General features: G+C 43.7%; 1 protein-coding gene across 6 annotated transcripts in view; it reads left to right on the forward strand.

Moving 5' to 3' along the window:
• The window catches only part of tio (tiptop), a 143253-nt gene that overhangs the window by 86167 nt on the left and 40077 nt on the right, over window positions 1-17009 (forward strand). For 4 of the 6 annotated variants that reach the window (XM_012372664.2, XM_012372665.2, XM_012372668.2 and 1 more), the window contains one exon: window positions 8111-8242. The exons of the other annotated variants lie outside the window; for them this stretch is intronic. In XM_012372664.2, the coding sequence (XP_012228087.2) occupies window positions 8176-8242 (67 nt within the window). In that variant the 5' untranslated portion in view covers window positions 8111-8175. The remainder of the gene's footprint in view (window positions 1-8110; window positions 8243-17009) is intronic. 6 annotated transcript variants of the gene reach the window in all.

Genomic DNA, 17009 nt, shown 5'->3' on the forward strand with positions numbered 1-17009 from the left:
GGGATCCTCGAAAAGGTGGATTCGGCTTCTTTAATTAGCGCTCTCGCCCTCTCTCGGGATAATACCGAGAGAGTCTCCCTCCTGAGAGCATCCTAGAGCCGGTGGAAGCCCGGAAAGTGGAAGGCCTTCTTCCTGGCTGGCACGTTTCGTCTCGGCCGCCATCGCGAGGAGTACGAAGAAAAGGATCTTTGCGTCGCGGTGGAGCGAGGGATTCGGTGCATGTCGGAGGGCTGTTTTACTTCCCAATTACTCGAAACATTCGACTATCGGCGCGAGTATTAAAGAGAGGCTTCCTCCCTCCGCCGCTTCCCGTATCTTCCACATGCTCTTCCTCCCCTCAGCCTCCCCACCGCGGCACTTTCTCTCCGCGAAGACCCTCGGCGGTGCCTTGAAGATTTCTCGTCCGACGCGAACTTGTCGCGCGCGCGCGCGTGTGCGTGTGCGGCGTCGGTGTGTGCTCGGCCGTCGACGTAGTTTCGCCCATAGCCACCGAGAAGTCGGGATAACGACGGCAGGAAGCGCGAGCGCGATATTACACGGGGGTCGACGATACTCCAGGGTTGGTAACGCCGACGGTCGTTACGCGGGGCGGCGGGACGGGTGTAGAGCGTCGGGACGCTTCGGGACGGCCACCTAGGGACGCTTCAGCGCAACGAGCGCCTTATCTTCGCTACACCTTCGCCAACGAAACGCAGCGGACCTATCTGGCCCGCTCGCTACGACTTTATCCCCCTCCTTTCTCCCCCTCGTTTCATCCTCCGAGCGAGACGGCTGGGATATCCGCCAGCCAAATAAACTACTCGCACGAATATAATTATCAACCAGCGAATATACTCTTGTCTTTTCTCTGAATGACCGATTCTATTTCTTTTGTATTTTTTTTTTTTTTTTATGATGAATAAAGGGGTTACAATTAAAAGAGTAGCTGAAATGCAATTGTAATAATTATGTATACGAATAATTGGAACAAACACTGGTTCGAGTTATATTTTTCTTATTTTGAGTGAATAAGAAATTATTAATTATTTTCTTTTTAGTGCGAGTAGTTCAAATATCACGAATGTTCTTTTTTTCTCGGAGGCGACTATTATTTCCTTTCACGTTGAAAGGAATTGAGGCAGAGGTCATTAATCGTATCAAATTGCTGTAGATTGCCACGTGCGTGTTTCACCTGCTGACCGTATGGCTTCTTTATTTCGATACCCAAACTTTTTTTCTGATTGTGATTAGCATACGCGATCACAGGCTTCTTCTTTTATTATCTTGCGTTACAAATATCTCAGAGAGCAAACATAGGAGGAAATATACAGAGATAAAATCTCTCGCATGTATGAAACTGCTATATGAATAATAATATGTAAATGTGTATATTGCTAATTTTTAAATTAAAAAAAAAACATTTTTACACGGAAGACACTATTGCTGAATATCAAAAATTGTGCCAGATACAGATTTGAAAATAATTTTTGTTGAACAATCAAAATTTATCAATAGAACACTCGATCTGGTTGATGGATGGCACACAATGAGATCATATCGCAGCAAAAAGTTCGAGTGCTCTATTGATAAATTTTGATTGTCTAACAAAAATTATTTTCAGATGTGTATCCCGGCACAATTTTTAAACATTTCAGCAAAAATGTTCTTTCCGTGTACGTTTTATAAATTAGATACACTTAATAATTTATGCATAATTTAATTGATAATTTATATTAAGCAAGATATTTGATACCGGCAATTATTAATTCTACTTTGGTCATTCTAATACTATTTCACAGAGACGCTTTTCTTGTATTCTCACGCGTATAAATCGCAGTGTTTCTGTAATAAACTTACAAATTGATTTCTAAGTACAAAGCCTTTGTAGAAGGAATGCATATTTCACTACATTCACGCTAAATTACTGTAGATTGTGTAAATCCGGTAAGCCAAATATAAGATCCATAGATTGCAGTCCATATATCAAGTTGTTCGCCGAATGTTACAATTGTCTTCAGTCGTCAATGTTACAGTCGTCGTCAGTCAGAGTTTGTCTAAGACTCGCGACGAAAACTATATTTACCAGACATTTGTCCGGTTAATATAACTTGTCAGTGTTACTGTTCGACATGAATACTTTGTCTCCTCGTCAACTCTGTTCAAGGCCGTTCTCTGCATACACTAAGCGTCAACTCCGCGTCAGCCTGAAACACGATCTGAGATGGTAGCATTTGATACTTCGTTTTACGCATCCAAGCGCGGCGTCGTTGCCCGTCGCGGTGAACGACGACGACGGCGACGGCGACGACGACGACGACGACGACGACGACGAAGACGAAGACGAAGACGAAGACGAAGACGAAGACGGCGGTGCGTCGTTCTTTGCGATGAAGCGAAGGAGGACAGCCGCAACGGCTGACAAGGCGGGAGGAAGAGAGAGACGGCCTGACGATTTATAATCGGTGACGAATGGGCGCGATCGCGGAGAGTTCTCGTCTCTTCCTCGGCGTTTTATAAATGTCGCGCAGCAATAAAGACGCTCGATGGATTAGCCGCGGGCCCGGCGTGCCGAGGCAGCGGGTTTCTATTCTGGTGAATTGAAACCAGGCACGCGCGTCCAATGAATCAATCGGATGCCATCCGCTGCGCTGGGTCCTCACCCCTTTCGCCTGCATCTCGCGTCTTTGATCTGACGGACGCCCCTTAACGCCGCAGCGACGGCTTTCCGGAGTTCGCGGCGCTATCCGCGGGATCCGCGGACCTCGTCGCTTCTTTTTCTTCCGCGTTGAAGATGGATCGCGTAGCCGCACTTTGCAATTTTTGAACGGCAATTTTCGAAAGGTGTTGAAACTTCAATAAAAATAACGAAAGTACGCTTTAGAGTCTCAGATGCGGATTTATACGCGAATTAAATTAAAATTCAAACATTAACAATACAATTTTATAAATCTTGAGATATTTGCCAATGTTTGAAGGTCGCGTATCGCGTGGAATAAGTAGCTATTCATTGTTTCCGACATATTTCTTGCTTGAACACACTTGCTCTAGCGGCTGCCAAAAATGATCAAATTCCGACTCCGGAAAGTCGCCATACGCTTTTATCGCGCTTTGCGCGAGCGTGAGTGAACGGTCGCAATGAAATTTTACGGCCCGGAAGACTGCCGAAGACTTGGAGGAGAGACTTCGATTAGCGACGACTGATTATCGCCCCCCATTAAGGCACGCTCTCACTTTATTATCGTCGTTAGCTGCGAAACTTGGAACGTGCGCGGGGTGTTCAGCGCTCGCTGGATCCGGCCGGCACCTCGCGGCGCCCATGTAGAACCTCGGACCAGTTGTTCACGTCCCTCGTCGCGCGTCCATTGTTCTTTTTCTCCGGCGATGGTGTGACACGAACACGGCGTATCCCCAATGTTCTCAGAATTCACGTACGCGTCATAAATAGTACCCTGCTCGCACTCCGCCGTCTTCTGGTCTTTCTCTCCTTCGGCTTTGGCGCGCGGACCGACGTTTTCCAATATTCCGAACTGCACTGATTCCATCTGGGGCCCCTCCGAAGCTCCTCCGACGTTGCTGTTTTTCCCCTCCTCCTCCCGCCCGTCTGTGCTTCTTCGTTGAGTCTCATGTATCGATCGACGCGTGTATATGAGTTCTTTTTATGCCTTCAAATCGCCTTACGCTGCTGCGCGCTGGCGAATGTTACGCAGATGTGACGATAATAAGTAACGCAACGGTAATTCTTAGATACATTGCGAGATGCTGGCGCTCTCGATAAAATTTAATCTTTTATTAAACTATTCATGCATCAACCTTCGTTCCGTCGACAAGTTTGTAGCGCTCTTCTTCAATTGCGGTGGCGTAATCACAGTTTATTCTCTGCACTTTTGCCAGTTTCTGATACATCGCTGTACAAACAACTTCACTTCGATTTATTATTCTAGATATACGCGATTTATCTACTTGCAATAAATCGCGTTACTTACGCATAAGCAGTTCTAATTCCAAGTTCGATTCGATGTACTTGTTTACAAGAAAATATTCTTCTTGGACGCGAAAGCAAAATCGTCCGCGCGCAATAATTTCGAGGAAACCCACTCGAGATAACTTCTCGTCATACGGATCCATTCCGTTGAATGGAATTGGCGCCAAGCATTTTACGAGGGTGCGCGCGCACCGTTGCCGTAGTCGGCATGGGACTGTTGTGCGTCGACCTTTACCTAACAACCCTCCCGCATTGTAGCCACCTCGCTTCCTCTTGCTGCAACCATCGCGGCAACCAACCCCCGTCGCCAACCCTGACCTGATTTATGAGATTCTGGAAGCGTCTACTCTACCGACGCGCGTTTTCGGTCTCTCTCTCTTTCTCTCGTCTCCCCCTCCACCCCGCCGTCCCCTTCTTCGCTCCCGCGTAGACAGCTGGCTAGTGTTTCCACGGACGCACGTACACGGAGACGCTCCCGCACGTGGAATTCTCGCTGCGTTTCGTTCATTTCCGTCCTTTTGTCCGCGCGCTCGCGAAATGCGAAAACTTATTTCGGTACGTGTCTCACGATATGCATCGAGAGCAGCGTCCTAATTAGTCGAGCGATGGGCATTCGAATCGCGAATCAAATACGATTATTGTCATCTTATCAATTTACGTTGGTCGGAACGTTACCGGACGCGGTTGTCTTTCAACCGGAACGACATCATCTCTCTTTCATTGTCGTTTCGAAGTGTGTTATTTTTCTGCCCGGTACATTAAATTGATACTTGCGAAACATTTGTATGACATATGCAGAATGCTATTGCGATATTAACGTAATGCCATCTGCACTCTTTGAAAAAAAAATGCGCACTGTCGCGCGACACTCACGTTTGACGTTTAAAGTATATCGAAGCAGCACACAGTTTATTTTGCCGCGCGGAAACATTTCACATCCTCGAGAGCGTAAACTTCGACTCGACCGACGTGTTTGACGTAGTTTTGACGCAATTAAAGCAACGTCGAATCCGAATAAACTTTTCACCGCGAAAGATTAAACTCGCCTTTTCACCATCGACGGCGTCGCTCACCGTCGAGCGGAGCGAAATGCCGCGGCCAGGAAAAATCCAATTTTAGGAACAATTCTGCGCGCGCAGAGCTGACGTTTAGCGGGAATTTCTTCGTCAACAAGTAAATTTTCTTCGCTCAGGGAAAAAGAAAAAAAATATATATTTCCACGGAGGGCTGGGTGTCACACAAAAGCCGAGTGATTTGTGACGTTCGCCATTCTTTTGACCGCTCGGCAAGGTTTGCCCTCTCCGCACCCCCTCCTCCTCCGCTCGCCCCGTCTCTTGTTCGCCGTCTTGCTCGTAGATATGGCCGAGTAATATACGAGCCCTGCATCTGTTCCCCGAGTGACGCAACGTCCCGCCATAGATCACACCCAGGCTTTTAGAGAGTGAAGGCTGTTAAGGAGAGCGTGCGAGTGAGAGGGCGACCGGGGGAAAGGAGATAGGGCGAGACGCCACGCGGAGCGAGGAAAGAGAGGGCGAGAGTAAGATTGAGGGAGGAAGAGGGAAGGAAAGAGTGACAGGGTGACGTACTGTTACTGTTAAACTCGCCTGCACGTAAAGAAGAGCATGAGCAGGAGTGCGGCTGCCTCTCCAGCGTGTCGTGGCACGAGGGGCGAGGGGAACGAGGGAGGTTGGAAGTGGTTGCTGGTGGAAGACCATGGAAGGTGGACGCGGACGTCGGTGCTGTTGTAAAGGGACGTACAGACTTGGATCGTGGATCAGGGAGACGAATGTAGTGTGTTCCTAAAAACGTGCACTTAGTCGGGACTCATTAACGCGATCGTACTGGCGATTGTATTCGAATTGATTGCCCCGACGCGATGGAGAGGAAATGTTAAAACGCTTCGGACGATTTAACGCGCTGTCCTATCTTAGGGCATTTGTAGAATATTTTGATGCGATGTGTTGTTTCCGCTCAGTGTTCAGCACTTGTAAAATTTCTGACATGTTTATTACTAGAAAGAAGAATAGAATAGGAAATATAACTTTGATGCTGATAGATTGTCTACAATCACGTATTTATAATTAAAGATTTTTATACGTTTCATTAATATGAATATAAATAGAATGTACGAGATAAAATTTTATTTTCATAATTTTCTATATTTTTAGGATTTGAGATTAAAATAATTTAATAATAAATTTAAATAATTTTAATTTATAAGTTTCAATCACAGCTGTTGTTTTTTTTTTAATTATCTGCCGATATTTATATTAAATTCAAGCTGTTTTAGTTTTAGAAGATACTTAAATTGTAATCGCAGCAACAGGAGAGAATTTTTAGAGTAATTGGACGAGAAAGAGACTATGTCAACTCTTTTAGATATAAATATCGATCTTGCTCATCAAGCCGGGCTTATTAGCATAATGCCATCGAAGATGAAGAAAGAATTCGGTCGCCGTTGCGTAACGAGCGAATAATCTGTAATCGGCGAGTAGCTGCCGACTCGCGTCCCGTCGCTCGAAGAATATCACGGTAAATCAGTATGCCGGCTGAGCGATATATTGCCGGTATATGGGTTAAGGAATTTCCTCGCGTGAAGGGCCGAAGGTGGGCGGTGGGAGGGCGGCGGGGGAGGAGAGGAGCGGGGTACAGAGGAGTGAAAGAGGGCGACGGCGTTACGATACAGTACGCCTCTGGCGCACCGACGTAGAAACCATTGAGGCGAGATATACGAGCGAGAGTTTGTTTGCGCTTATGGCCTACGTCTGGAAAAGGGAAGGTGCGACGGGGGTTGTGGGGGGGGGGAGGACAGGGGCAGGGTAGGTTGGCGTTTTATCGGGGCACCCTTATGCCTATTATGCCTTCGCGCCCCGCACCGTCACGCCATGCAGCACCCCCGCGTCCTCTTCCCCTGTTTGGCAACCCCCCTCGTCCTCTTTCTACCCCCTTCCCACCCCTCTGCCGGCTGGGTGACGCGGCGTGCGAATTAAAACGCCTCATAAATATCTGAAACAAAGGCGGCCGCTTTCGAGGGCGTACGCCAGAGAGATATACGGCTGGTTACGATGGTCGGTACACCGGGTGGTTAAGGGATAAAGAGGGGGAGGGTGAGGGGACGCGCGACTGCGAACGCGGGACGCGATCCTAGGTTTGGCACCCTTCGTAAAAACCCGTCAAGAAGGGTGGCGCTCTTTCTCCGGAGAATCACGAGAGCACCGCCGTCGTCGATTGGAAAACTCGTCGTGAAAAAGCGTGGATTTTCTTAGTAGCGATCAGTGTTTGGCGGGCAATATATCACCCACGTATTCAATATAAGCTGTCTTAAAAGTTGCACTTTTTTTTTCTTAGAACCACGTACATCGGAAGTTAAACTAAGAAGAATGACGGTTGTATACAATATACAAAGCGTCGATAGTTTTGAATAACAATCGCTTGAGAAGAAGTGAAAGTTTCGAAAATTGTACTTAAAGAAACGATTTCAGGATACAATATTATATTTTATACCTTACAATATGCGACAATTGGTATAAGATTGTGACCAAAATTACGACACTATAAGATGAATAACGGGAACATGTTGATCATATTTTAAGAAAAAGTGTCGACTAAAAGTAAAAGAAAAAATTCTTTTGTAACCAGTGGCACATGACACTAGAGTATCTGTATTGAAAGACATGAGATTTATGATTTCTGAATGTTCGAATTGTGAGAATTTGTTTTTGGTAGCGTTTTTGAGTTGCAGCACTTTATGGGCTGCAGATATTTCAGACGGTGACGGTTTCCAAGGCAACCGATTTTAGGACTGGTATATCTCGATTTTACTTTGGTTCTTTCCTCCTTTTGTTTCTCTTTTTGTGCAACCGTCATAAAAAATCTGAAGTTGACAGGAAATTGCCCAGGATGACTAGAATAACAATATATTAAAGTTCTAGAAAAGACCTTTAGTGACACACACACACGCGCGATACTTTATATTAATATTTAATTATAAACTTTAATTATAAACTATTTAATTGTAAATATTAATTATAAACATCTCTCGGCGCTCAATCTCGTAGAATAATCCGGCATCTCCGACTTCGTATGTATCGCAGAAAAATTTCTTTGAACGATACGAGATTTTGACTGTTTTATCTTGTTTTCTTTCAGGTAAGTAGTGGTCTCCGATCGTTTGAAAAGCGAGCGGCTCGGAGCCGCCGCACCGGACGGGAGATATGCGCAGCAAGCAGCAGCCCAGGCCTTCTTTCCGATGGCCGCAGCAACGCGGTGATAACCTTACCGGTAAATATTCATATGTAACATTTCACGCACGCACGCACGCAAGCACGTGCTTTGTTCTTTATTTTGCATTCTGCACTTCTCACGTCCCGACGAGATACCGCTTCTTCGCGTGCCGCGTAGCGGTATACTGCTCGCGCGATAGAAGCGAGATCAATCGGTGATTAACTGGCGCTGCACTTGTAGCCATTTGAAAATATTAGTTTAGAAGGTTTCTTGATTATTTGCAACGTTTTATTAGTTGTAGAATTATTTTGCTATTTAATTGGAATTTTTTTTTTATTATTTTGCCTTGCAACGTTTAAGTGTCTAACGTAAAATATGCAGGTATCTAAATTTTAATTAGCATATTTTTCGTATTATATTTTGTTTTGGCAGGTGTAAAATTAGATTCAGTGTGACTGTACAAATTTTATTTTTACGAACGCGTAGTTAATAGCGATAGTAATTCCGACACCTAATCATTTCGAAGATCATGAATTCGTGTAATATTTAGAAACATCTACGTGTCGCGATTCATTAATCGATTATCGTGGACGGACCGGTTTGGCCTAGCCGTAAATTGGATATTTACGATTTATAAGCGAGGAATAGAGCAAACGCGATCGGTAACGTGTTGTGGCAATCGATAAGCGCGACCAAGTGTTACAAACGACATTCTGGGCGAACAGGTATTGACTGAGGTTTGCTCATATGTCCTTCGGTCGGACTATCCTTCACGATTATGATGTTCTTAAGTAACGTTCAATCTATTGCCTTGAAAGAACTCAGTAAATCATGATTTCTGTCTCTCATTTTCCTCTTGATATATGTCTGCATTAGAACTCGACGTTGTTTCTTGGAAACGGCGGCAACCATTCCCGCGTTTATTATAATTAACCAGAATAATCGAGTGTGATTAATCGAGTGATATCGATTAGTTGAAAGTTGAAAAAAGGATATAAAAATCGTAAAAGATATAGTACAAGTATTAGACGTAATACAATGCCGATACTCTTAAATTGTTTACATGACTTTCAACTTGGACTCGCATTGCGCAAACGACATCTCATTGTGCAACGTCATTATATTTTGTTACGAATATTATGAAATAAATTCGACCGCAGGATTCACAAATTTACATTTGCGGTTTATTTACCAAAGCTCGATGTCGATTAAGGGAGAACGATTTGCGTCATTTTTTATCCTTTTTGCCGACATGGACACGCTATAAGTTTATAACCGCGATTATCTTACACCGTTTTGGAGAGACGCGAGTGTATATTATAATATACATCACATATTTCGTTAAGAATTGTAGATGATATGATTGATCAGATTGAAATAGAGAGGAACAAGTCAAACGGAAAGTTCAAATCTAACGGAAGTAGTTATTCGGCAAGCAGAGCAACTGGTTGATCCTTTTTACTTGCAAATTCGACGTAATTCATACGTGTGTACACGCAATCCTGTGCGAAAGTTGCTAGCTTTATAACGCCGGAATTCCTGACGATAGAAAAGTAATTAGCGAGACAGGAGAAACTAATAAATCGAACGATAAATCGAAAGCGGTATTGTGTAACCGGCCGCTCTCAAAGGCAAAGACAATCCAAACTAAGCAACCGGTTGACTCGTCTCACTTGCAAATCCAACGTGACACTGTAACTCATTACGTCGCCTGAACGTCGCCTCGAAATGGAGCCGCAAAGCGATAACCGGGCGACTTTCCTTGATCTGTCTGCACCGTGAAACGGATAATCAGCGCCGATTTCTCAGCTCGCAAACCTTGTCGGAAATCCGCGAATTATCGTGAGTTAGTTTAAGGCGGCTGCAAATAGCGGAGCTTGTGCGTTGGTATTCCAACTTCGAATCTGGCTTGACGGAAACAACGTTGATTTGATTAACGTTATAAATATTTTTAAAAACCCGTAGGAAATATAAATGAATTGTTTTTTTATTAAGATGTTTTTGTATTTGATTATATATTTGCCATCCGCAGCATATTTTCCAATAATATCTGCAATGTCCGTAATGCTGGTAATACTGTTGTCTCGAGTGCATTACGCTCGTGTGGCTATTGTCATCGGATAACTGTCGTTTTACTTGCTACACATACAAATACATCAAGTATTGTATAATAGCGAGGGCTGGAAAGGCAGGACTGGCTGTTCACTCTAAATCAATTACTGAGGCGGTTTCTGTCCCGTGTTATTCTTCTTCATCGTCCAACTAATTACATGTAATACGATGTTACATGGTAAATAAATCTCACGGTTCATGCAATAAATAAATTACTTTGAAAATTCGGACCTATATTGAGTGGCGCAAATGTGATTGAATTGCCTTTCGTCGAGACCCTTTATACTTTTTAAAAACGACTTTGGCGTCAGCTGAAATGATAAGACCCGGTTGTTTTCATTCTGTTGATACGTAGAGATGCGTATCTCATTCGCAATAAAGCATTCGATGGTGCATATTTTTCGCTTTACGATCCACTATGTTACATTTGGTGTATTTGTTGCTGACTCCGCAGAAGTTCGACATCTTTGGACGTCGCCAGATTCGAAGAGATTTAGTTGTAACAGTGTCTTCGAAAAGTTGGTCGACTTCCTTTGCCGGATATAATCTCGACTAATGTACCTCGTAGTTGAACTCTTTGTAAATGCGACTCACGAAGAAATTCTCTGCAGACGAACTTTGCAAAGGGATTCTCCTCGCAGTCGTTTTTGAGAGGTACGTTCGCCGTAAATGCGCTTAACGAAAATACCGCTGTCTTCGGTACGCGATGGCAATCGGTCAACGGAGACGGAATTGAAGAAACATTTACATGTTATCGCAAACTCGGAGGCAATTAAGGATAAATCACAGTTTTAATAAGATCTTCGAAGAGAAGAGAACCGCTTAATTAAAATTCGCAAATTCTATAATGATATCTTCATAACACCTGTTATTGCGCAATGCGTTTTTTGAAACGAAGTACGTTTCTTTGCATCTTTTTATCAAGCAAAATAACATTTGCGAAATTATTTTTTGTCAGAATATATCTCTTTTTAAGAGCAACGGCTTTTAACTTTCTCCGATCGAATTACAACTCGTGAAATTATTTTTGCAGTAATGTTTTTTTTTCTCCGTTCTCTCGATTCGCTTGATATTAATTACTTCGCGCTCGTTCTGAGAAACGCTTTTAAGGAATGCGTCGAACGCGACGTATTTAGAATAATAATAACTATCGCGAAAGAAACGTATTAAAATAAAAGGAGCGCCGGAGAATTTACGAGACGTATCAGGCTTCCTTCGGATCTCGCGGCGCCCCGGCGCGTACTCGTTTAATGGTTAATAATTTTGCGGAGGCCCGTCGCCGTAAAAACGCGTTTGAGAAAATTAACGCGCTTTAATCAGCGAAATACATCAGCAGATACTTGAAAAGGCCACTCGTGCTCGGCTGTACGTCCCGCAATCGTGATACAACCGTCGTCGGCAGCGGCGATAAATTTCGCGCGAAACGTGTCATCGTAGCCGCCCCGATAAAAGTTACAAGGGCACGATCGGTCGGTTCGGAAACAGTGTCGGTCTCGTTCCAGGTACGCTACGATCCCATCGGGCATTCACGCGTCCACGCATTTCTAGCGGTAACGATGCACCTGTCTGGCATTGTGTGTACTTTGCGTACGTATGTATGCAACGACTCCGTGAAAATTAGCAACAGCCGGGATTTATTGCCACGTGCTCGGCTCAGCTCTCATCGCTCGCAAAAAATATATGGCAGCCGCGTTCATCGCTCGATTATGGTACATTTACCGAGCGCGGAAATTCCTCTTTGCCATCGCATCGCGGCCGATTGGGATTATCAGTCAACAACTGGAATACGAACCTTTTTCCTGCAGTTTTTTTGAACAGGAAAAATGCGTAGACTACTGTGTACTGTATTTGGAAAGATCGTTTTACCTGTAATTCAATATTTTCTAATGCGCGTAGCGATTTCAATTTTATTACATATATATTTTACATATGCAAATTTGTTCAAATTAAGAGAAATTACATCCAATATTTTCTTCAAAAATTTTCCAACAATGAAATAAAAAAAATTTGAGATTTTATAAAATTTGATTTAATCAAATTGTTTGTTTTTCAAAAAATAGCGAAAGTAAGTTGAATGCAATGTTTCGTAGCAAGCTTATGACACGTTATCACTTACAGTTAGTGTCTTTGCGATTTGGCAGTGAAAAAATGCAATTTTACTCTTTTATATCGGAGTGAAGATAAATTAATGAAACCAAGGCTAAGGTTTTCTCGGGAAATCGCTGTCAATCTGGCACGATAATTTATATTTCCGTTGATGTAAATCTTCTTACTTGACAGCTACGAGCCCAACGTAAGCGTATCCAAGTGCAGTCGCGCTTTCACTTTACAGAAGGCCCATTAATTCTAATTTCGCGTCATTGATGGTGATTTTACTTCTCGCCATTTCATGTTTTTCTCGAATGTCAGTTTCAACCAGTTCATTTTATTATCGACTCGTCATTACGGCATTGACGATTTATAATCATTTTTATTAAATACACATATAACTTTTTCTATAAAACAATAATTTTATAATTCTGGTATAAATCATATTTAATTCTACATACTTAAAAAAATATTATATTGCATTTATTTTTTTTGATCCGATATATTTTTTATAATCTAGCATAATCATATTACTCGCGACGGTAATTACTGTATAGAAATAATTTATTATTTATCTTTTTTTATCATTGAACATTACAAAATAAGAAATTTGTAATTAATAATTACGAGGAAAATATTACCGTACGTCAGATTCGTGTGTATTGGTAATAAGATCGCGAAGAACGCACGCCGGAAGCGGAGGCCGCATGCGTGCGTGCGACAAACACAGCGTCGTCGAAAGACAACCTTCCCGTGCCACCCCCGGCCGGCGATCGTCTCGCTGGGCGATAACCCGGTGGACGACGTGACAAGTGAAATTCTGTATCCACGAGCCGGTCGGCGGGGGATATCGGCGCACGTCTAAATGAACCGTTGTACCTTCTGCTTTGATTTCAAAGAGGACCCCTAACAGTCGAGGAATATTCATTTAAATATCTGTCAATACTCGAGCCCGACGCGGCCCACCGTCCGCCCTGGGGATGGACTTATGTGCCCTGGCGCGGGCTCTTCGTATTCTCCGTGCGCGCATAGCTGCACATGCACACGTGTACGCGACGCGGTGTCTGATCTCTGTCGCAGATATTCTCGATCCACTTTTACAACCTGACCATCCGGGCACCCCTCGATTTCGCGTCTACGTCACTCGACTTTTCCGCCAAGTTTTTATGTATATTGACGGCGAGCTTTCAATTGGACTCGTAAAATATACGTTATTGACTGTATAATAATATTGTAGAAAAGTAAAATATGGATATTAACACATTTGCACAAAGCAAGTCCACCGCGAATCACATTTGTAAAATGTCGAATGGATAAATTTGGAATTCTTTATATTTTCTTTACATAATTGAAAACTGTCAATCTTCGCATTCGATAACGAATTAATTAAAAATTGGAAAAAATAAAATTGCGAAGTTAAAATTAAATAATTGTAAATCGAATTAATATGGTCAGTCATATAATTATTGTGGTGCTATAATTACTGGTTATACAGTTGTAAATAGTTGATTACTGTGTTTTTAATAAGCACCCTGTCGCCTTCTTATTCAGTTCTTTTTATTTCCAGCGACAGATCACTATAATCATTACTGGACACGTACACTATTATTTTGTACGTGAACTATTATTATCTTACAGTAAGCCTACTGTGAATTATTCGATCAGTGTGCGATCTACGTGTGTATGTCGCATACATTACGCGCTTGCGTGCTTTGCTTTGGTGTTTTACAATTCAAAATTATGATCGATGATGCGTTATGCTACAAATTAAACTCGATTCAGAGATCATACGCAACAGCAACTACGTCACTGCAAATTTATTAGATAAATATTTACAAATATCACATTAATCATTAATTAATATTTGCTCGAAATATTTCTATTTCTGTTACATCAAAGCTTTCATCAAACAACAACTATATATTTCGTTGATTAACACGTAACAATTTTGAGTATAAAATTTATACACTTATTGCCTCGCTGTCGATGGCGTTATAAAGGAAAGAAAGTGGCTGTTTAAATGTGTACGCGTGGGCAGATAGATATTAAAGTCACAGAAGCAGGAACGCGGAAGAGACACAGGACGGGTGTGAAGTGACTTGGTGAAAAGGTGATTTTGCACGACAGGAAGCAGCTTCTTGGCTGGGTGTAGGTGGGTGGACCGGGATGGTTAGCATCCCGGCCAGAGGTAGATGGGGGCAGGAGCACTTTGCGTGCGTCATTTAAGAGAAGCTTAATGCCGCCGTAAAACGCGCTAACGGCCGACTCTCGTCGTTCCCCGCCGTCTTCCAGGGGCGGCCATCGCTCTTCCGCCTCTGAACCCCGAAGCGGCGCGCTCGCGATCGCCTCTTTATCGCACTTTCGAACTGGTCGTCCTTACCCGGACCGGATGATGCGCCATAAGGGGTCTTTACAGCGATACTCATCGCGATAACGTTTTACTTCGCCGTCGCGTTACTCTCTCGTTCGCATATTTCCGCAGGGATTCCTGACGTCTGTATAAAGCGGACGTATGGGGTATAATTTCGCGTGTAACGCGATTAATGAGGAAAAACGAGTAAAAAGATGTTTATATATATACAATATATATATACATGTTGAACCGAAGTCTTTTGCCATGTAATGGAATAATGGCAAGTCAGCATTATATATGCAGAATTCATACGTTTGTCGGTCTATTATTAGGCGTATCAGCGGTTAATCAAGAATGTGTTCCTCTCGAGAATCACTGTATAATAATATTTGTTTAAGGCTTTGTAATGCATAATGTGAAACAAGAAACGAGCTTATTAAACGATTTATATATTGTGCAATTTGCACACTTATCTCATATATGCAAAGTTGGATTTTTATTGTAACACTTAAAGTATTATTTCACATAATTATGATAATGAGATTAACAACAGCGACGACGTGATTAGTTCGCTGTCTTATGTTGTAATTCGCGTATATCCTTTCGCTGTCTTTCCCATTGACTTTACGTGTTTTATGGTCGTCGTAAAGCGTCGCTTGAATTTTTATTATTATTACTGGAACCGTTCTCCTTTCGCGCAGCGACATCCGCCATCGTGCGACATCTTTGATTATAACGTAGAATCGAATCTCGTTAGCTGTCATTCATGATGTAGCATGATTACATGTCATTACAGATGCGCGCGAGAAAGGTGCAAGTAGAGTGTTATCTTCATGTAGAGTATTATTTTGGAGCATAATTGCGCAGATACACTGCGACGCTATTTTTTTATACTTACAGCTCGATCTTTTCAATCTTAATTATTTCAATTTTATTATTGATGCCATTTGATGCCTATTATTTAACTGAAATTACTCGCTTTCAATTTCACGATCTATATATTCACTAAAAACATACTAGTTCTCTTATGAACTAGCGTATATTAAATATTCAAAACTGAGTAAACAAGGAGCTAGATTGAAGATCGTCGGGTTTCGGTTAAATTAGGCGCAGGAGAACCGCTTCGCCGAAATTGAGAAACATGCGGCGAATTCTGCGACAGAGATGGCGGAGTAAACGATGCGCCGGCAATGTCGTCGGTTGAGTCGCGAGAGATGAAGCGGCACGTAGCAAACGGCGCGATTTCGAAAGGAAAACAGCAAAGAGGAAGCGGAAGAGGCCCCTGAGGGCGACATCCGCCGCGTCTCCACCCTCGTTACAGCTCCGGCTGGTCCTACTAGCGGCGTTTTAATCCGGCCGACCCGACGTCACTCCGCCGCCCCGAATAATCAGCCCCGAAATTCGTTGCAAGCACAGGCGGGCGAATTGCCGTGAAACGCAACAAAAGAACGAGATATTAGTCGGTCGTGGCCGACGAAATGGTTAACAGCGGTTTGTCGAGGGGTGGTTTAACATGGGGGGGTTCGTTGCAAAGCTGGTCGCCGCGCGCTCAATTCGGTGTTCCTCTCCGGAGCTCTCGCTCCGCGCTCGGCTCGAGCGAGTAATTAGGCCACGCGTCCAAGGAACTGGCTGTCCTCGTCCTTTAGTACCGGCGATCGCTTAGATCGGATCGCGATCTCTCGGCAGCGGCGGCAGCGGCGGCGGCGGCGGCGGCGGCGGCGGCTGATTGATTAACAACGTCATCTCACCGGCGAGCGCGCCCGATGCACGGCAGCGGCGCGACAGTGATATATCGTTCATTTATTCGAACATAATGATCTTGTGTTTAATACGGAATCGCACAATGTCCGTGAGCGACACGCTCTTATTGCTTAATATGCACATCGGGAATTAGTCTTCGGCGGAAATTAATGTGTGAACGATTTGTAAGTAATCCAGGCGCGCCGGTAATTCATCGCTCGCGTGCACTTATTTACACGAGGCCGCGGTTTCTCGACTCGAATTGAAACTTCGAGAGCCAATCGCAATTACGCGCGCTTGCGGTGTGTTCCCTTGTCGACCTTAATGGCACTCCACGTTCCGAGAAGAGCCCACCATCGTGGAATTACGCAAGGCGGAGTTACTCGGTTAATAACGCGAGAAAAACTAAATATCGAAACGATTAACCGGAGGCGCGGCGAGGCGTCGTGCCGCCACGCTCGAGCGAGCGCGCAGCGCGCGATGGGAAAATCGCGATTAAGCGTTAGCGAGCGCAAAAATCGATCGAACCCT

This window comes from Linepithema humile, chromosome 5 (assembly GCF_040581485.1).
Source record: "Linepithema humile isolate Giens D197 chromosome 5, Lhum_UNIL_v1.0, whole genome shotgun sequence".
Lineage (NCBI taxonomy): Eukaryota > Metazoa > Arthropoda > Insecta > Hymenoptera > Formicidae > Linepithema > Linepithema humile.